Genomic DNA, 22,708 nt, shown 5'->3' on the forward strand with positions numbered 1-22,708 from the left:
TAATTACATTTGACACACTTACTGGAGGTTTTCAACATCCTGGCAGATGACAGGAGGGAGATTTTCATCCTTCAGTGCTTTACTATCCCTGAGAAAAATGCCACAGATAGATTAAAGCCATTGAGGTTCTAAAAAGCTGACAGCTGAGTTCCACTATGGAAGTGTTAAAGGGGAGGAGATAAAACAAATATTCCCCATTTATAGCTCTTATGGTTGATTTCAAATCTCTTTATAAAAAAATGTTGTTTCCTAACCTTTAAAATAGCTTTAACAATTCATCTGACAGGGAGATTTCTCATCTAAAAGGACTGGCACCTATCATAAGTACACATAAATGCATCTGAACAAATGTTTCAGAAAAAAATTAGAAAATACAAGAGATTAAATATTGAACTAAGTTCCCCTGGCTAAAAAGCTCTATGACTGACCTTTTATTTCGTTCAAAAATATTAAAGCATTCATTAAAGAAAGTCTACAAACTTCTCATAATGAGATTCTCATTATATTTTACTTGATTTTTAGAATTTCAATTTATTCTTCAACAAAATAAAACCTAGGGATAGACTAAGGGAATCAAAAATATTTAAAGAGAATAGGAATAGGTGAAATGTGGCATGCTGTAATGGAATTATGAGTCAAAATTCAGTCACAGATCTGCTACTAATTCCTTGATAGAACCCGAAGCAAACGTCAGTCTCCTACAGCTTTCTCATTTATGTAATAGGGCTAAAGTATACATAAGATATTTTGGAGGCATGAACTTGATCATTTTTTTACAAATGTTTTATCTAATGTAATACAAATTAGGGTGAGAAAATATAAGTGCTAGTAAAAATAGTGATCTTCAAACCTATCTGATGTATATAGATAGAGGCTTTTCTCCCTCTTCATCATCAGAAAATAAATGGGACTGGTATAGTAGTTTATATAGAAAAGGTATAATACCTAAAATTGGGCATAAAGTATTCCAGAAAGAATTGGTTATAAACTTTCCTAATGATTAAAAATTAAAGATCTGACCTTCCAAAATCTTTCCAGAGCATATGTTTATTATTTTACTTTAGACAAAAACTGATTCAAAGAATTTTTCTTCTAAATGTCTATATAGTTTCTTTTACTTCCGATGAGACCACCTGCCTATAAATTAACAAATAAAATTCTTCAAATAAAATACTTTAAAAGTTAAATTGTAAACTTACTCTGGTCTTGTTCCTGTTTTATCACCTAGAAAATTCAAGAAGCTTTATGTAAAAACAGGTCATTTAACAATGTATTCCAAATTCAAGTTTTAATTTAACACAAACGTAGGTATAAACAGAAACTTCTAAGCATTTTTCGGACAGCCTCGTAGACATCATGTGAGGTCACTTGTCACAAACTCCAAACAACATACTATGGGGACATGTTTGTATACACATAAACAGATAGTTACGTAGCTGATTTGTATCTCTTTCTTTCAAGGGCGAGATTCTTCCTCTTTCAACTATCTTCTATGAAAAATATTCTTGCTTAGCACAGTTGACCTCCTGCAAGTTCTACTGGATGCTTTCTTAGGTTCTATCCGTTTAGAATATTAAAATATGTCAGACTACAAGGATGTTTCTAAATATTTTACAAAAGCAGCAATTTTTTAAGATGATGTTTTTAAAGTGTGCAGATATATCAACAACTTTCTCATGAACACCTATTTAGTGGTTATCATTATTAGTGTATGTCTAAAAGTAGAAAAGTAAAAAATGCTCCGTAGCAAAATGCAGTGACTCACTTTCTGCTTTGCCAGAATTTATGTCACACTGCAAAATAAGACCTACTTAATGAAGAAAATACAGGAACACACAAAACTTCATCCCATCAGAGAACCTTAATGGTTCCTCTTTCAACATGTTTTGGCACTTACACACACATTTTTAAACGTGATCGGGATGACCATAAGTTATGTGCACATATTTTCTCAGGATGTTGTAATGAAGTCTTTTTCATGTCACTTAACATGATTTTAAATGACCACAGAATACTGATGACATAGCTGTATCAGAACCTTTATGCCCAACCCTCTTCTTAACATATATGCATTTACTATATAAACAATGCTGCTACAGTCAATGCCTTTATCTCCAAATACTTGTGCATGACTTTATTTGTATTCCACAAAAAGAGGAATTTATAGGTCAAAGATTACATCAAGGAAAACCTACGTATTATCAACTGATCCTTTAAAACAACTGTTCCAATTTATCTTCCCACCTACTACGAATAAGTAATTTTTCCGTCACACCCTCAACAACAATGGACATTTTTCTGAAACAATCACTGCCAGTACATAGGTGAGAAATGCCACTTCATTATCATCTAAATTCATATTTCTGACAGTACTAAGTAAAACATTTCAAATATTAATTAGACAAGTCTATTTCTCCTTGAGTGAATGGTCTATTCAGGCTATTTGAGGTATATCTGAGGTATGTTTCTCACTGAATTCTCAGAGCTATTTCAACATTAAGCATATTAATTATCTCATACATATACTTTATGTGTCTATTTCTAAAATGAGGCCTTGATTTCAAGATACATCTCAATTTCGGATGTTAAAATGTGAAGAAAAAAAGCATCGAAACAGCATGTATTTTACTTCCAACCTGTCCTTTACCTTTTGCCTTTGTCCATAGGGTTTCTTTTGTTTACCTTTTTAATCTAACTACAATTTATTTTTCCTTACTTTGTACATTGATATTTCTCTTTCATAGTTTAACATTTCTGAAATTGATATCCATGTTCTACAGATACAAGCCTTTGACTGGATGAGACACAGTAAGATAAAGGAGGGATTTAATTTTTTTCCCAGACTTCAACTTTTTTATTCATTAGCGTCCTATTTTGCTCTCTCTTTGATATTCCATTTTTATTATATTTACAGAAGTCTCTATACACACAAACCTGCGTATATAAAACTTAGGCCTGTTTTTGGCTGACCGTGGGCCCTGACTAGTCCATCTAGCTTGGCATCTGTAATACCTGTGGACTGCTGTCAAAGCTCACTGTCAGCACTCCACCTCTGTTCCTGCCCTCCTGCACATTATCTTCCACATGGCTGCCAGAATGCTCTTCTTCAAACACGTATCTCATGTCATATTATTCACATCAAACCCCTAGTGGGTCTCCACTGTCCTCCGTGTAATTACAAAACTCTTTAAGATGACATACACGGCCCTTCCCTTTATGACATCTGGAATCTGATCTTCCCATGCTGCAGCTCGCCGGTTTTCCAGCACTTCTTCAAAAGAATAAAGAGCATCCTTGTCTCTAGATCTTACTCCATGCTGCCCCCACTATTAGACCACTGCTTCCTACCCCTCTTCATTTTATCAAACCCAATACAGCAGGTCCAGGCTAACTGATGCAGCTGCTAGGGAAACAGAGAAATTCTTTAGATTAATAAAGAACCCGTGGACACGTATAGCAGGTTAAAAGGAACTGGATGTGCTATATCAGGTCATGTGCACTTATTCTACATACCCCTTTGGTTCAACTCTGAGGCACAACGCAAGAGGAAAACAATGGGGGAAGGTGGAGTGGCGCGAGGTGGGGGGGGGCGTGATGGGAGATTAACTCCTTATATTTCTCTTACTACTTTGCCTCAATCAAGTCTTTCATGTGGAGCTTAAAAGCAATTACAATAAAGAGAGAACCAGTTTCATAATTAAAATCAAAGTAATTCAAGGGTACCAGACTGCTTCACCTAATTAAAAAAATAAGCTGCTAAAACATCTAAGATAATTCCTTCTAATTTTGATGAGGCTACAAAGAAAACTAAGTAAAAACAAGAGACAGACCCCTATGTTTAAAAATCAATTTTTGGGGCACCTGAGTGGCTCAGTTGTTAAGCATCTGCCTTCAGCTCAGGTCATGATCCACGGTCCTGGGATCAAGCCCTGCATCAGACTCCTGGCTCAGCAGGAAGCCTGCTTCTCCCTCTCCAACTCCCCACTTGTATTCCCTCTCTAGCTGTCTCTTCTTCTCTGTCAAATAAAATTAAAAAAAAAAAAAGTAAAATAAAATAAAAATCAATTTTCATTCAAAGTTATCCTAAATTTTCTAAGTTTAAAAGGATTTTAGGATAGCCAGCTTTTAAAACAGTACTTCACCCTAAAATCGCCTACATAATAAAAACCACATCCAAATAACAAATTCTTACACAGATATATGGACACCTTCATCTGTTACTCATTCTAAGTTCTTCAGAGGATTCAATGCAATACGTGAAACATGGTTTCATCAGAGGCAGAAGAGACATTGCAAGACAAAACAAAAAATCATGCACAGGGAATCAACAAAACTAAAACATCTTTCAAAATGAATCTGGATTGGTAATTTTATAAAAAGAATATTCAGCATTGCAAGAGCACAGTGAGAACGGCATTTTCATACTGACTGGTGGGCAATAAATTGGTAAACTCTTTCTAGAAAGTAATTTTACAATATTTACCATAGTCTCCAAAACTCTCCCTCTCTTTAAGCCAGTGATTCAGTTTCTAGGTATTTGGCTTTAAAAAATAATCAAAAATATGAATGAAAATTTATAAGAAAAACACATAGAGAGCATTTATTATGTGCCTGGCTCTACTGAAGTCTTATAAACTGTAATCCTTGGACCAACAATGTCAAGTAGTTACTGTTCTTTTCCCCCACTTTACAGATAAAGAAACTAAACACAGAGGGATAAATAACTTGAACAGTCACAGAGCTTATCAACAGTGGAGGGGATCTGAAGCCAGATTTCAGCTCAAGTCTATCCCCTTAAGCTACAATATCACATTGCCTCTCCCCATAAAGATGCTTAATACGTTGATACTTCCTAGAATATCGAACTGAATACAAACACTAATAATGGAAGGACGGCTGATTAATGATGTATCGATTCATAAACTGATTTAAGCAGCAATAAAACACTCCTAAAGAATTACTGAACTGACAAATATTGGTGATATAACATATGAGAAAGAACAGGTTACAAAGCAATCCAGTTGACGTTTGAACAATGCAGGGATTAAGGGTCCTAAACACCCAGGCAGTTGAAAATCTACACATAATTTGACTCCCCAAAATCTTTACTAATAGCTTCCTGCTGACCAGAATGTTTACTGACAATATAAAGTCTATTCACACACACTTTGTATGTGACATGTACTACATACTGCATTCTTACAATAAAATAAGATAGAGAAAAGAAAATATTAAGAAAATCATAAGGAAAACACATTTACAGTACTCCACTTTTACTGGAAATAATTCACGTATAAGTGGACCTAACCAGTTCAAAGCATGTTGTTCAAGTATCAACTTATATACCATACATGTGTTCATGATCCCAACTTAAGAACATATATTAATACACACACTGATAGCTACATAACCGTATGCATAAACAAAACTCCGTTTTCTATGAAAATAAAATCTTAAACACATAATACACAAAAAATTTGTGAGATATAAAGTAAATTTAAAAGTACAAACTTTACTACTGAACATGTAACTAAAAATCTTACTGACAGAAATTTAAGTTACTGTTAGAACAGAACATTACTTACTCTTTTTATCTGATGAGGTACTAAAATCTATACCACCAAGACCTTCATTGCCTGCAGTTGAAGTAGCTGCTGTGGTTCCCAAAGTCAAGCCTAAAGCATTCTGTCCAAGTCCTACAAATAAACCAAATATAATTTACAAAGTCTTTACAATAATTTTCCCTCAATGGACAAAATTCTCAAATGCTTTCAAGCTGGATCCCATTTTTCTTCATAATTGGTTTAAGCAAATAACATGGAATAAGTCTAAAGCAGGGATTTAATGGTGTATGTAGTCTGGATAATATAATTTTAACTTCTTTACGTTTTAGGTAATTTTTTAAAGTGTAGACACACAATGTCACATTAGTGTACAACAGTGACTTGCAAACTCTACACATGCTACGTTCACCACAAGTGTCACTACCCTATCTGTCACCATACAACCTTATTACAATACCACGGATTATATCCATCCCTGTGACTGATTCCATAACTGGAAGGTTGTACCAGCTCCCCGTCAGCCATTTTGCCTGTCCTCCCTACCCTTTCGGGCAACCATCAGTTCTCTGTGTTTATGGGCCTATTAATTTGTCTTTACTAAAAAGGTCAGAGTTTATCTGTTAATACAATAAATGTGAACATACTACTTGTTTTTTTTAAATCCTCCTGAAAAAGCAGTTTTAGTTTGTATATTTCCAGGTGAATACTTCTTGTCCTCTAGTCATGCTTTGTAATTGGATACTTTTTAAATTATCAAGTATTGGATGTGTTAATTAACTTGATGGGCATTTACAATGTGCATGTATATATGAAATCACTATGCTCTACACTTTAAATATCTTACAATTTTACTTCTCAATTATACCTCAGGAAAGCTGGTAACAAATAAATAAATTATATAAATAAAATAATCCGGTAATCATTTATAAGATTTCAGCAAATCTTATGAATCTTATAAAGCAAATAGTTTCATTATTCATGAAATTTAAGGAACTGAGAGTTAGAAGCCTTACAGTTCAAACATCAAATTTCATACTCCCAAGCTTTTTCAAAAAAAATTTAATGAAAGAAATGGACTTCATTTATTTAAATCCTACCTCACTGACAAAAGGAACTGAAGGGGCTAAACTACAGGTAATCTTAAGTCATGAAGGTATGCTTGTAAATCAAGTAGCAAAATTTTAAAGACCACGCATTGGTAAATCATCTAAGTCCATGCATTACCAAGCTCACATAACTATGGTTCTTTTTGGACAGATGCTATTTACTTTAAACAGAGGAAACAGTAGATGTACTGAGTAAAAGCAGGGGATATATGAAGAGTGGATTTAAATACTGACAATGTGTGAAAAAAAAATACAGCTAAATAAATGTACATTAAAAAAAAACAAACCAGGGGTATGTTTAGTTAGCACAACCATAAATCAAGCACTGACGTGTGTCTAGAGCCTAAGAAAAATTGTAGCAGGCCTACAAACTCATTAGCAAGACACAAAAACAATCCTCCACCTCCCCTTTCTGTTATTTTTGTGTTTTGCTCTCATAGGACTCTTTAGGAGAGATGTTTAAATACTTATCCTACAAAGAATGTATGTTACAGTCATTCAGTGATTCAGTTATTAGGAGATATTTTGAATACCTACAAGGTGAGACTACAGTGACAAAGACAAGTATCTGAAAGATAATGCAAACCTGAATGCTACAAATTTTTACAGATTATCTTCACCAACTCCTTTTTTCCCCTTCCACTGACCCAGAGTTTCTTCACTAAATTTAGTACCTGAACAGAGAACATGAAAGAGCTGTTTAAAAGAAAACACTAGGTCATACTCCTTCATCTCTCCCACCCGACCAAGTATTAGACACCTAGGAGGTGTTGAGTAAAACTTCTGATATTAAATAGCCATTATACATGAAAATATGTATTACTGGAAATGCTATGATTTTAACATGTTTCAATGCCAAAAAACATGTTTTTCCTAACTCATAAATTGTTAAAGAGAAATTCTTGATATTATATTGCTATGTGAGATAATTATACAATGTTTTCAAATCAGAGGAAAGCTCTTCTCACTCCTACATGGTATTTTATTACATTATATATAGTATCATGTTTCCTCTATTATTCATTCACTTATATTTATATATAAATATATTTATATTATATTTTAATACTCAAAACATCGACAGAATCCTTAACATGAAGCTAATTTCAAAATAAGAAAGAAATGAAAAATCAATCCAAGATGGAAAATATGAAGTATTCTCTGCCAATTGAATTGATACTTTAGTATTTTGCTTGACTAGAATAAATTTAATACTTGTGTTCTAAAACCTTTTCTTTGAAGCACGCTAATACCCTTTCCTGATGCCTGTAATGGAAAGCCATTCTTAAAACCAGGGCTTGAAAGGTCAAGTTCTTTTACAATGAACTTAGATACCAAATGATCCAAGACTCTACAACTGCCATTTATTGATATATTTCTCTAGAATAGTTTATAGGCTCCTTAAGCAGGCCCTTCTTTGTTTCTTTATATAGTCAGTCAATACTGAGAAGCAGAAAACTTTTATCTACAATATGGCTAAGATGTCCAATTATGCATGAAAACCATTATTTTATAATTCAGTTTTCATACTAAACAAAAACATTCAGGTTAAAGAGACAAAGTGGTGGGCGCCTGGGTGGCTCAGTGGGTTAAGCCGCTGCCTTCGGCTCAGGTCATGATCTCAGGGTCCTGGGATCGAGTCCCGCATGGGGCTCTCTGCTCAGCGGGGAGCCTGCTTCCCTTCCTCTCTCTCTGCCTGCCTCTCTGCCTACCTGTAATCTCTGTCTGTCAAATAAAATAAATAAAATCTTTAAAAAAAAAAAAAAAAAAAAAAAAAGAGACAAAGTGGTCTGTTCCAAAGGTCAAAATACAGAAAAAGTAATTTAAATATAAATATTTACTATTTTGGAAAATGAATACCATTAATTACCTGATGTGGCTGTATTTGAACTCTGGAAAAGTGAACCTCCCAAACCAGCTAAGGCTCCCCCTAAGGAAAGGCTTGTTGATGGGGTAGTAGTTGTAGCTGTTGTTCCGCCCAAATTATTTAGGGTAAATCCTGTAGATGCTACAGAAAGTAAAACGGTAAGGCTTCAAAAGGAAACATCATTTCTAAGAACACTGGAGAAAATACAAAACATTCCCCACCACCTCCAAAACAGACAGCCCTCAAGTCCATGATAAAATTCACTCTCGTTTTTCCTAAAAAACTACTTGCTAAAGATAAAATTACATATACTTAAGAATAAAGAGAAATAAGACCGTAAGGCAAACGCTAGTGACACAAATAAGAGTTCTAGGTAACACTAGAATGGTGTAAGGTAACGGATTCCAGAGAATAATAAAGAGTTTTCAATTCAGGATGCCAAACTCGCCTTCAAAATGGAATGAATCCTAAGGCAGGCAAAGCTGATGCAAATTCTTTATCCTTTCTTGTCACCAATATACTCCTTGAAAACAAACTGAATATTAACAGTTTTACATTTTACCTCTCACCCTGTCCCTGCTTTGCTCTGTAAACAGAGATCAATTTCCAGGATGGCTCCTGCTGCTTTAAAGCCAATGATGATCTTTGTAAGATCCTAATTGCTGAGTGATTAAAATAAAAACTTTCCAAAACTGAAGTTATCTTGAATAAGGTGGATACCTATATTCGCTAGCCAAAAAAAAAAAAAACACAAAATTCAACCACAAAACGTGACTTTTCCATTCTGCCTCACCTGCTGGAGTTGACGTCAGAGCAGAGGAAAGAGTAAGACCACTAGCTGAGGTAGAAGTAATAGGGAGAGCAAATGGTGTGGCAGATGCGGCAGGTTTACTGAATCCTAAACTGAAACCTGTTGTAGACGCAGATGTAGTGGCTGGCGTTCCTGTGTCAAACAAACAAACAAATCCTATTTTACCATGACTGTGTATGTATTACACCGGTTTCAATCAGGATCCCTAAAAGTTCATGACCCTACTTTTGTAGCTAGAAGGATAGGTGTGTAGGTATGAAAAAGGAAAATATAGAAGTTGGAGCCAAATCATGGTGAATAATTAAAAGAGGATGCTATGATCTTAGGAAAAGCAAGAGAAAGTCCCATCAATGTGGTCATATTGAAATCCAATTTCAGTTCTACCCCTGGATTTACCTAAAACAGCACTTACCCTTCCTTTGCTCTATACTCAACAGAAAAATATTCCTCCCCTCCAACGCTATTTAAACCACCATTCTCTACTGTTTCCTCTTCCTTTACTTCTGTCAACTCTGGCTACTCCTTCCAGTCTGCTTTTGTCCATCTCCTTCCTCTGTTCAGTTCTTAAATGATACTGCCTACGGCTCCAGGCCTGTTCCCATACTTCCCAACTACAGAATATCAGCTAGGGCAACACGGATCTAAATCTACACCTACCAGAGTCTCCACTGGTTAGCTCTACCGGGATGTCCCTTAACTTTGCACCTCTACACCTCCCTACACAAAACATTTCCTAAACCCCCTGCCGTGGTCCACTCAGTTGCTCAAGCCAGAAACCATAATCACCCCTGACATCCCTTCTCTCTCCTGCATTCTACTAGCCACGAATCCTGCTGATTCTACTGCAGAAATAGCTCTGGATTACAAGCATCCTCAAAACCCTTAGCTCATGTCATCTTCTTCTCAAGAACAATTATAACCTCTTAATTTGTTTCCGTGCTATCAGTCCCTCTAAACTTTAATCTATTCTTGGAATTATTTCAGTTACTTTAAAAAAGAAGAAGCGAGAACACCAACAAAAAATAATACCCTGGTGATTCTCTCTGACTGAAGGCTCTTATTAGCTCTATACTTTCTCTACCCTAGAGTCAAAAGGCGTGGCACACAACCACCTTTCCTATCTACTTCCAATCTGCTCTTCACACCCCCTCTCTCCCTACCATTCCCACTTCTGAATCCTAAATTCTAACCAAGTACTTTTCCTACTTCCCTGAGTCCCCTTATGACTGGGCAGTTGCACGTCTCCATCAGGAATGATGTTTTCTGCCCCCAAAATAAACTTCTACTCTTATCTTCCTCTACTTCCGTTGGTGCCTTTCATACATGTTAGAGCACTTATCAGGTCATACAAGAACATGTTACTATACCTGCCAGTCAGCTTCACCTCATCACCCACTGAATGCCTTACTCATACTCATGCTGATGCTCTTGACATCATTTGTACCACCTGTACCACCAGTACCATCACCACACCAGAGCTAATACTAAGTGTTCAAAGCATTATGTATACTCAAGGCCACAGAGTTAGGAAGTAGTAGCTGTTCCAAACTATTAAATGAGGAAATACATAACAACCTGCATTTTGGCTTCCTTAAAGGCACTGAGAGAAGCAGCTGCCAGAAATTAAACTTCTGGATTGCCCTTACCACAACAAGAAATCCCTGCCCGGGTACAGTGCTTTGAAATCCTGTATGGGTTCTAAAATCTCAGAAAAGAAGAGAATCCAACTGCTTGCCCCGAAGCCAATTCTGTCCAAAACTCTGGTAGTGAACAGATGGGTTACACTTTCTGCTGGTCACAGGTGAGTAGCATCCAAATGAACAAAGTCCACCAATCTTTAGTTTACTTCAAATGTTAATTAATAATAAATATAACTTTAACTGAGTTTCCTCACTGTCCTTTCATTCACTCATTTCCTTTGACATTATTAACTGTCATACTACTTACTCACATTCCCTTTGGCGTTTCGCTACAGAGAACCATGGCGTTTTTGAGCTGGAAAGAAATCCAAAAACCTTTCAGTCCTACCCTTGTTTTACACATAACCAAAAGCTGCCAGATACTACATGACTACCTAAGACCTCACAATGATTTGGAATTACAACCAGGGCTTAATTCTAAGACTTCTGGTCTAGAGTTGGTTGCCTTTTTTTTTTTTTTCACTAAAAGGGTTCAAATGACTATAAAAATACAATGTAATATAAACCTCCAGAGAAAAAACCATTTCTGTGTTTAAAGGTTTTTTCCTGAATTAAAGTCATTGACTTTTCTAAAAACTCCAGTACTGAAAGGCTGTATAAGGAGTCAGTGTCTGTGATCTATTAGGTTCCTTACATGCTTCCTTCTATACCCCAGCTCTGTGAGATAATAAGAAAGAGAAGAGAAGAAAACCACAGATCTGGGATCTTTCCTCAAAAATTCTTACCCAGAGTTAATCCTGTAGTTATAGTTGTTGCTATTCCTGGGGACAAAAAGAGAAATAAAATTTAATCATCAATGGCAGATGACATTTTGGGGGGGTTATTACAAGAGCAAGACTTAGAGTCATCCTCAGGATATGATACTACAACAATCAGTATCTTCTACCATGACCGCTAATAGAAACGTTCTTCCTAGAGCACTGGTTTTCATATTACCGGCTATATATAATTATATAGGGAATAAGATTTATAAATGCAAACAACGACTGCTTATAACAACATTAGGCAAGGAGAAAAAGCTACTCTAAGCAAACACTGGCACACAAAGTCGTTTCAAGGAGCTCACTGGAGGCTCCTACATTCCTGCAGTTCTTACATTTTCTATGTGTGGCTGTGAAAAGTTGCAATCAAAGCTGGAATGTGAATGCATAAAGTGGTAACAGAGACCAAGAGGCCCTGCGGGTACAGAATAAAGAGTAAACAGAGAAATAAGCTTTTGAAATGGCAGCATTACTGAAACATATTTTTAATAACCAAATATCTTTAAGTATTAAAAAACAGATTTTTATTATAGAAATGTCTACCAGAAACCTTGACCTCTTGCCCTTTTCTGTCAAAACAACTGTTTTAATAATATAAAAACTTAAAAGGTCTCTTAGGAGGTAAATTCTTATGTTATAGCAAGAAAAGATGCTGACTGCCCTACATATGCTAAATTAAATTAACGTCCAAATTGGTAAACTTACTTATCTTCACTAAGATGAAACACTGCATTATATACTCTAATGTAAAAATTAAATTAATTCTTTATATTTAAAGAGGTATATCTTCTTTGCGTTAAGTATACCAAAAAAGAAGTTATTTTGAAAAGAGATCTTGGGATGCCTGCGTGGCTCAGTTGGTTAAGCGGCTGCATTCAGCTCAGATCATGATCCCTGGGTCCTGGGATCAAGTTCTGCAATGGGCTCCTTGCTCGGTGAAGAGCCTGCCTCTCCCTCTGCCTCCTGCTCCCCCTGCTTATTCTCGCTCTCTCTGATGAATAAATAAAATCTTTCTTTAAAAAATCGCATTTCTTTAACTTTGTTTCTCTTCTTTTTTGAAGATTTATTTATTTTGAGAAAGAGCTTGGGGGAGGGGGGTGCAGTATGCAACAGGAGGATAGGGAAAGAGAGACAGAATCTCAAGCAGACTCCCCAAGGAGCTTAAAGCCCAAGAAGGTCTCATTCTGCAAGCATGAGATCATGACCCGAGTGGAAACCAAGAGTTAGACCCTTAACCAACTGAGCCATCCAAGAACCCCTAAATGGGTGTTTTCGTTTACACTAGAATAGATCATAACCTATGTTAGACCTACCACTGGCCCTTAAGTCCACATCCCTATATATTTTTTCATCTTAATATTTACCATTTTTTAGGTCTGACACCAATGACAATCCCTATAAAGGGCAGAGATATAAACCAGAACCTTAAAAAGAATATCCCATAGCTACTCCCTGAAATGTGACAATCCTCCTTACCTGTATTTGTTCCTCCCAGAGTGAACCCAGTGGTAGGTTTCGATCCAAAGAGCCCGGTTCCAAAACCACCTGAAGGAGCAGATGTCGTGGCAGGAGTTGCAGTGCTTCCAAGAGTTCCAAAATTGAGCCCCACTGAAGGGTTGCTTATTTATAAAAAACACAAAATAAAGTCTACTGGAGCCAGTATTTCCTTAAGAAAAATAAAAATTAACTCTTCAAGGTTAAACACCTTCTTTCTTTTCACATATTCAATATATTGCCATAGAATACAAAAAGAACTATCAATTTATTTTTTACCAACCCAATTCAAATAGTCTCCTGTTCTCTTTTTAAAAATAAGTCACATACAAAAGATTTCAGATCCCAAGGAAATCATAAACAGTATCACATATTCTCCTTTTCTAAGTTTTATTGACAACATATTTTAAAATGGCCACAGAGAAGTCCTATGAATGTGGATCATTTTCCTCTTGAATGACTCACGTATAGTTCACATTTCTAAATACATTTGTTCTTTCCCAACTACTAAATAAAGAAAAATAAAACATACTCAGAAAAGTTCTTTTAAGTGATCTTTGCCACCTCTCTGTTGCTTTATCACCATATTCATAGATTTAGTCAGGGACAGGGGGATACAGTTACTTTTCTTGTCACCAAAACAGCATCAAGAATTGGGGTAGGGGAGAGAAGAGGAAAAGGATTAAACATAACCTGGCAAGAGTAAAATACAAAGTAAAAATTACCCTCTATCCAGATTATGGGTTCATAAGCAGAAATTCTCTTCAGAGTTTCTGAAAGCTCAAAAAGAACAGCTGGTGATAGCAAGTGATGTGAACAAAGTTCACGACTTTCAAATGTTCTTATCAAAACTCAGGTGCTCATATTTGCTATCTATAGTGGGAGAACAAATTATTAAAATAAACAAAATGTCTTGACAACCTGACACTCCAAAAATTGTACAAGAGAGTTAAAAGAGACTATAACACATAACATAATGGGAGCTCCCATTCATCCTATATAGGTATCTTTATTCTGTCTTCCTGCCCTTCCAAACAGACATAATCCCAAGAGAAGTCAAGGTCAGTTTTAAAAAGCTTATGTCTGGGACACTGCAATTTAAGGAGGTAGCGGTGTTATGGCTGGGTTCCAGTGCCAGCTCTCCAATGTCCTGGGACTTGTGTGACATAACTTAGCCTTCTTGATCCTCTGTTTCCTCATATGCAAAATGTTAATAACTGTGCCCACTTAACAGTTTTTTTGCAAAAGATTGAGAGATTATGCATGGTGAATTAACTTCACTTAATAAATGTTATTACTGTCATCATTAGGAACTTAATAAATTCAACTAAACACATTTTATACAATGTATTACACCAGCCAATCACTGTGAAGGGAACAGAACTTAAAACCAGTCATCAACACTGAGTAGGGGGTCAAAAAAAAAAAAAAGGGGGAGTGGTGCCTATGTCTTAGTTTATCATTGATTTTAAAATGATCTCTAGGAACATAGGTATGTGAAGTACAGAAGGTTGGCAAAACAGGGTTGCAAGGTCTCACCAACAAAGCACAAAACTGTGAACACTTAATCAACTGAGCTAAAAAGGTATTTTAATAAATGTTATTGGCAAATTGTGAAGACCTCAAATTAAGGAAATGGTAATTATGCTCTCCTCCCTCCCAAATAATTCAGTGATCCCATTTGGTTTTACTGCTATTCCATAAATATAGAAAGACGCACAATGAAATTATGTATTTTTATTTTTTCTGAAATTATGTATTTTTAGACAAAATATTTAAAATTTCCTGACAACTTATGATAACTGAAGACACAGGGCACTGTTTCATAATTAAATGTGAAAACATTACCGAAGAAATACATCAAAGTGGTATCTTCTTACTCAAGAAAGCAAAAAATTTCTCTGCAGGAGAGAAACTTATTTAAGAGCTACCCCAAACAGGACCACGTTTTGCCTCAACCCACTATTATCTGCCAATGGCTCATCAGAATGTGTTACACTTGACTCCAACAGGTCAGGAATATTGTTTTAACTTCTCCAGCATGCCATAATGTGGACTTAGAAAGTAACATTTAGGGAGCACTTAGACCAAGTGCCAGATATGATGTTAAGTACTTTACTCATCAGCAACTCTGTTCCAGAAGTGGGAACTGAGGCTTGGAGAGTAACTTCCCTAAAATGATTTATCTAAACAGACCAAATCAGGATGCCTGGGTGGCTCAGTGGGTTAAAGCCTCTGCCTTCGGCTCAGGTCATGATCCCAGGGTCCTGGGATCGAGTCCAGAATCGGACTCTCTGCTCAGCAGGGAGCCTGCTTCCTCCTCTCTCTCTGCCTGCCTCTCTGCCTACTTGTGATCTCTGTCTGTCAAATAAATAAATAAAAATCTTTAAAAAAAAAAAAAAAGAGAGAGAGACCAAATCATCAGATGGCACTAGGGGAAGTCAGGTCTCCAAACCAGTACTCCACCAGACAAATGTTGAGACAGTGTCTCCCTTTCATTCATTTATCCAAGGCCTTCTAAAGTTTCTTTCTTTCTTTCCTTCTTTTTTTAAGTAATCTCTCCACCCAGTGTGGGGCTTTCACCATCCCAAGATCAAGAGTCATGTTGTTCTGACTGAACCAACCAAGGGCCCTTTATCTAGGCCCTTCTAAAGACTGTGTCCATGTTTCTAGCTGATCACTGTAATTCTTTTACTCAGTAATTCAACAAATATTAAAGCCCTCTTTATGTGCCAGGACTGTCACAGGGACAGAGGATGGAGTGGTAAATTTAAGACTCAGATCCTGTCTTCAGGAAGTTTCTAATCAGTGAAAGAAAGGGATTAATCAAACATTCATTCATTCAAAAAATGTGTAGAGCGCCACTGTCTCCTGGGGATAAAAAAAGTATGAAAAGGTCTTTGCTTCATGGAGCTTCCATTCTACTGCTGGGATCAGAAAATAAGTCAACAAAAAATGCAATGAACTGATTACAACTGTGCTAAGTGCTATGTTACAGTGTACGATAAAGATGGAATCCTCCTCTACACTGGCAGATCTAAAAAGTCCTCTCTGGAGATGCCAACATTTGAGTCCCAAAAGTAGACACTAGCTTGGCATAGGAGGAAGGAGGTGGGAGGGTAATTCTAATGAGAGGGAAATGCCCTCAAGCAGGAAAGGGCTTGGCCAAGCCTACCTGAGAAACTGAGAAGATGCCAAAGTTGATACAGCAGTATTTTTCAAAATAAGATTAAGAGTCATCAGGAGTATAAAATCAACTTAGCAGATCATAAATGGCATCTTAAAAAATGAACTGGAACAGAACAGAAAATATCAAAGTGCATCACCTAAATTAAGGGGAAGTATCTTTCTTTGAAACTTTGTTTCAGTTGTTCTTTGCCTGTACCTGAGATGAAATAACTCCTTTCCCAGTAAGTCTGTATTACTGAATTGGATCAAACTGAAATTAGGAGATGAGCTCAGGATGAATCTGACAAGGTTCCAGATTATTTGCTTGTGGATCATGGTAAGATTTATTTTAACTTGATTCCAAGGATAATGAAAAATCATTCAAGTGAGGCAAGGGGAATTTTAAAAATGACTGACCATACCTTGTTAAAAAAGACTAACATCAAAGGATATTTTTGACACAGCAATTGCGATTCCATTAAACTAATCTAAGTAGGAGATGATAGGAATAGTTTTCGCCAAATCGGAGAAGGGTTACTGGTTGAAAACCTGGAAGAAAGAGCCAGTACCCTTATTTATTTCACCATCTAAAACAGAGTCCAGGGGCGCCTGGGTGGCTCAGTGGGTTAAAGCCTCTGCCTTCGGCTCAGGTCATGATCCCAGGGTCCTGGGATCGAGCCCCACATCGGGCTCTCTGCTCGGCGGAGAGCCTGCTTCCTCCTCTCTCTCTGCCTGCCTCTCTGCCTACTTGTAATCTCTGTCTGTCAAATAAATAAATAAAATCTTTAAAAAAAAAAAAATAAATAAAAATAAAACAGAGTCCATTATATGGAACTGTGTTCAATAAATATCTGTTCCATGAATGACAAGAGCTTGCAACAGGGCGGTGGCACTGGAAGTGAAGCAAATGGAAACTAGGTAATTAAAATTAGCAGGCCTTGCTGATTAAGGGTGCAGAGAGAAAAGGAGGTATTAAGGGAAATTCCCAGACTTTTTCCTTGACTGTGTAGTCTGTACCTCCCCCACTTTTCTTGGTAAATTATATATATATATATATATTTAAAGATTTTATTTATTATTTGACAGAGAGAGAGAGCTCTCAAGTAGGCAGAGAAGCCGGGGGTATGCCCCTTGCTAAGCAGAGAGCCCCATGCGGAGCTCAACCCCAGGATCCTGGGATCATGACCTGAGCTGAAGGCAGAGGCTTAACCCACTGAGCCACCCAGGCGCCCCTGTACCTCCCCTTTTTAATATAAGGAAGATACTTTTGGCTTTTTACTCTACAATGACATCCCTCAAGCCTCAGGAGATAGATACCTTGTAACATTTTCTATGCACACTTCTTGATGTAATGAACTCCTCCTCCCCTTTTACCTTAAAAAGACGGAGTTCTAAAAATTAAATCTCTCACCATGAAAATGACCTTTGACTATTATTGTCTCTTTCTAAACCTCTGCTGGCTGTATTTCGTCATCGCCTGAAGCGGTGCTTTAGCAGGTTGCACAAAAACGATAAACATGCTACCTAGACTTTTCAGTGTAACTAGAAGACAATGTGAGTCATTCCACCATAACACTCACGAATACTACTACGCACACTGTTCAAAATGACCACCAAGAAATGCTGCAACACGTATTTAAAACAAAAAACTACAGTAACAAAGGACCATGAGGTACCAAGAGGTGAGCTCGTTTAGAATACCACGAAATCATTAAAGCAGTGGAATGTCCAAAGCCGTATATCCTGCAATGAATTCTGAATTATCAGCGATAAAACTCTAATTGGCCCCCTTAAAATTTTTCTATTGTCTTTTTCTGAAACCCCAGAATGACCCACAATGTCGTTCTCCGTTCTGTGCCTCAGACTGCCGCACTGCTAGGGCTCAGCGTGAAATCCCAGGCCCTTTCACCCAGCCAGACCCCACTGGACAGGGACACTGGGTGAACCATTGTGGATTCTGGGGACTCACAACCCTATGACCACCCTCCCGACCAGGCCCCCGAACGGCAGGACTATGAGGCTGGCGCTGCGCAAGTCTGTCTTTCTCTTTCGCAGACCCACTAGAAAGGAACCCAGCGCGAAGGGAGAGGGACGGGCCCACCCACGGGAGTCTCACGGAGAGGACCAGGCCGGGAAGGCGCAGAAGCGCAGTTACCTAGATGTCCCCGTCCCGAAGGAGAAACCGCCGCCTGCGCCGGTCCCGCCGGGGGCTACGGTGGTGGAGCCCAGCGTGCCGGTCCCGAAGGAGAACCCCGTGGACATGGCTGCCGGGGCTCAGCGCCGAAAGGAAGCTGCAGGGGTTCTGGACGTTCCTCTCTCCTCAAAGTTAAGGCGGGCCAGGCAGCATCGCTCTGGCCTAGCCGCGACCTGGCGGGAACTTCAAGCCCTAGAGGCTGAACAGACGAGGCCGAGGTGGGTGGGGCAACCACCCGAGAGCACGTTCCGGCTCCGGCCGCGCGCACGTAACCGGGAGCGAGCCCGCCGCGCAAGGCACCCTGGGATGGGGGGCTGGATCAGTCTCGCGCAGGGCACCCTGGGAGGAGTCGGGCTGGGCGGGGTGGGACTGCGGTCCTCTTAAAGGGTAGGCGCTTGGCCTTAAACAGCAAAACCGTTCCCTTAGTTCTGTATTTGCATATGTGTTGATGTAATCTGTACATCATGGCTGTTAAATATTATTGCTTACGTTTTTCCTTACTGGTAAAAGAATACGTGGAATCCCAAGGTGGGGAGGGCCCTATTGAGCAGTCCAAGCCCTGTTAGAGGAACGGAGGCGCGCTCAGTCCATGGTCGGCTGCCATCCCTTCCCGGAGGAGGAGGGGTAGCTTGTCTTTCCCTGACAGTTCGGAAATGAACTGAGAGCAATTCATTCATCCGCTCCACAGCTTTTAGAGCCCGATAAGCGCAGTCATTGCGAGTTGCCAGCCAGGAAGCTCAGAGAGCATCCTTTGGTGGGGGGTGGCGGATCCCGTTGGTGGCGCTCAGCAAACCCCCTGGACGTCAAGCGATGTGGTCAAGTCCACGAAGTTTTTGCAGCGTATCCTGCTGGGTAGGAGTCTGGGTCTCCAGGCCCATCGAGGCGATGGCTGCCTTCTGGCTTTGGGTTTTGCATTGCTCTGACGCCTCTTTGCTACCTACCAGAGGAACTGCCAGGTGGAAGGGCTAAGTACAGAAACAAACACAATATAGTGCGGAATTTAAGAGTTCCAAGAGCAACCCCTAAACATAAGAAAAATGTAGATTTAAGGAAGAGATCCCCTCTTGTAGAAGCATCAGGAGAAGCTTCATGTCTGGTGCATTTAAAGTGCCATCATCATAATGTGGGTCTTTATTGTGAAATTGTTACATTACTCCGCCAAATGGTTTTCCTACTTGTGATTTCTTCCAGTAAAATTCATCCCATAAGCAACCACCAGATTTGCTCTCCTAAAACACAATTTTCACCCCTGCACTGCCTTGATGAAACACCCAGTGGCCCTTTAGGCTAGCATTCGTCCTCCATAAGACAAATCTAAGCTCGGGCCTCACAATTCCTCTTAATGCAGCACTTTCTCTAGTGTTGAGGTTGGGCATTGCTACCTCCTGTGGACTGAATCCTGTCCCTCTAAAATTCATGTGTTAAAGCCTTCACCTCCAATGGGATGGTGTTTGAAAATAGGGCCTGTGGAAGGTCTTAGGTTTAGATGAGGTCACGAGGGTGGGGCCCTCATGATGGGATTAATTCCCTCAGGAGAAGAAACATTAGAGACCTCTATTTCTCCATTTCTTGAAGATACAGCTAAAAGGCAGCCTTCTTAGGCAAGAGGAGAGCTGATGGGCACCTTGATCTTGAACTTCTCAGCCTCCAAATCTGTGAGAAATTTCGGTTGCCACCCAGACTGTACTATTTTGTTATGGCAGCCCGAGCACTTACACATTACCTCTGTGTGTGTTTAATTTAAAAACCTAAATAGCATTTTAGATATTATGGACATCACCATAAGAATACTTAAAAAGTGATGTGTTTGAACTGTAATTTAAAGAAAAATTTCATAGTGACTGAACAGGAGGAGGAAAAAATGAAATATCAAGGGTTTTAGAGCTTCAGTGATCTAGAAAATGCTATTATCAGTGATAACTTGTAAGATGGTTACTAAGAGGACTATGAGGAAAAAAAGTAGGGTATTTTGACTGGAAAAAACAAGATCCAGATGATTTTTGGAGGAAGATATAATGTGGCTACCAACATCTTTTAATTCCACTGTGTATTCTTTCCACAACTTTTGAAGACTATCAACATAAAATTAGTAAGTTCAAAATGCTTGGCCTAGGAGTACCTGGGTGGCTCAGTCAGTGAAGTGTCTGCCTTCCACTCAGGTCACGATCCCAGGGTTCTGGGATGGAGCCCAGCACCAGCCTCCTTGCTCAGCGGGGAGCCTACTTCTCACTCTCCTTCTGCCTGCAGCTCCCACTGCTGGTGCTCTCTCTCAGGATCTCTCTGTCAAATAAATAAATAAATAAATAAATAAATAAAATCTTGTAAAAAAATGCATGGCACATACAGTTTATATGTTGATTAATAAAACATGTAAGGTTAGCTGGAAGGAAAGTGCATGTAAAAATGTAGTAGGGACTAATATATATTCATAATAAGGGAAACTGATGTGGGCCATATATGAATTAACTTCTCAATCATTCTGTAAATCTTAAACAGTTTTAAAAATAAGTTTATCAAGGGCACGTGGATGGATTAGTTGGTAAAGCATGCAACTCTTGATTCTCAGGGTTGTGAATTCAAGCCCATGTTGGGTGTGAAGTCTATTTTTAAAAAGCTAAATAAATAAAATATAAGTTTATAAAGGAAGTGAGAAATTTGAGTTAGATAAAAGTTTGAGTTTGGGGGGAGCCATTCAAATTGATAAAGTATTCCTTTAACTTCATAAAAGTTTTAGTATGGCATTTTTGTCTTCCATCTGGCAGAGTAGTTTAACTTGTGCAGAAGTAACCCCTGAGCTGCCACGGAGAGGAGGGCCGCAGGGATGGAAAGCAGACTACTTAATGAACAGCAGTATTACAGTCTATAACATGGCTCCAGATACACCGAGTGTAAGACTGGACCTCAAAGACCTTTTCTCATATAAATTCTTCTGCTTGTCATATTAGCAAAAAGAAAACACTTTACCTCCTTCATTCTACAGAACTAGAACTCCAAAGAAAGTTTCTATAAGCCAGTAATGTGGTTATTAAATGGAAAGCTTGATGTAAAATGTCCATGTAAATTTCATGCCTATTTAAGCCTAAAGTCTATGCATCCAGGCAAAACCATGCAGCACAGTCATTTGGCTTAACTGTCCTTATTTAGAATAACACATTCTATTCCAAAGGATGTTTCCCATATTCCTCTTTGACATTGGGGGACCTGAATCCCTGTATCCATTCTATGGGAATTACCACTTTCCAAGGATGAAGCAAATGATTCAGATTCTAAATTATGTAACAAACCACATTCCTTCCCTTTGTTTTTTAAATTATGTGAATCATGCTACGAAAACCATCTTTTGCAGAATTACTGGCTGTATGGTGATGTTGCTAATGTCAGAATCAAACTGAATAATCCAAAAGGCAATAGCATTGTAAAAAAAAAAAACATTAATTTCAACTTGCATTAAAATGGCTAAAGAAGCTTGTTTCCGTGGTATGCTCAGATCAGGATAACTCTGAGAAGCATCATTTGAGAAGTTCTAACATAGAAAAGAAGCTAGAATCTTAAGTCTATTTAAGTGGATACACAATATATATGGTGTGATCCTCTGAAATAACCAAGAAAGAAATTATGATTTAAAGCCTATATATAATCAGTTGACCTCTGTCTTGAATTTATTCCTGGGGATCTATTGTCTTTAAAGTTTTATATAGTGTCCTAACTTTTTACAAAAATCCTATTAAAGTTTCAAAAGATCCAACAACAACAAAACTTATAGAAAGATAGATCAACAGTGAAAATGCGACCAAATGTTAATAACTGCTGACTCTACAAGAAAGATAGATGGGTGTTCATTGTACTGCTCTCTAAACTTCCCTATAGGTTTGAAATTTTTCATACTAAAAAATTGGAGCCTAAATCTGAAACAGAAGTTTCCAAGAATAGATCCAATAATGATCTGTTTCCTGATTAAATTTTCACTCATCAACCAAGAAATTAAAAAAAAAAAAAAAAAAAAGGAAAAGCAATACAGGGAGTCTTACATGAAGCTAATTTTA

The 22,708-nt window shown here is 38.0% G+C and overlaps 1 protein-coding gene across 2 annotated transcripts in view; it reads right to left on the reverse strand.

Moving 5' to 3' along the window:
* NUP58 (nucleoporin 58) overlaps positions 1–18,956 on the reverse strand; it is a 62,637-nt gene extending 43,681 nt beyond the window's left edge. Inside the window, exons 1-8 of one of the 2 annotated variants that reach the window (XM_059144216.1) lie at positions 18,627–18,956; positions 13,286–13,428; positions 11,774–11,809; positions 9,331–9,480; positions 8,541–8,678; positions 5,586–5,696; positions 1,200–1,224; positions 23–88 (exon numbers count right to left, since the gene is read on the reverse strand). In XM_059144216.1, coding sequence (XP_059000199.1) covers positions 23–88; positions 1,200–1,224; positions 5,586–5,696; positions 8,541–8,678; positions 9,331–9,480; positions 11,774–11,809; positions 13,286–13,428; positions 18,627–18,733 — 776 coding nt within the window. In that variant the 5' untranslated portion in view covers positions 18,734–18,956. The remainder of the gene's footprint in view (positions 1–22; positions 89–1,199; positions 1,225–5,585; positions 5,697–8,540; positions 8,679–9,330; positions 9,481–11,773; positions 11,810–13,285; positions 13,429–18,626) is intronic. The other variant, XM_059144215.1, reaches the window with a different exon arrangement.
* Positions 18,957–22,708: the final 3,752 nt, after the last annotated feature.

The sequence above is a fragment of the Mustela lutreola genome, chromosome 13 (assembly GCF_030435805.1).
Source record: "Mustela lutreola isolate mMusLut2 chromosome 13, mMusLut2.pri, whole genome shotgun sequence".
Classification (NCBI taxonomy): Eukaryota; Metazoa; Chordata; class Mammalia; order Carnivora; family Mustelidae; genus Mustela; species Mustela lutreola.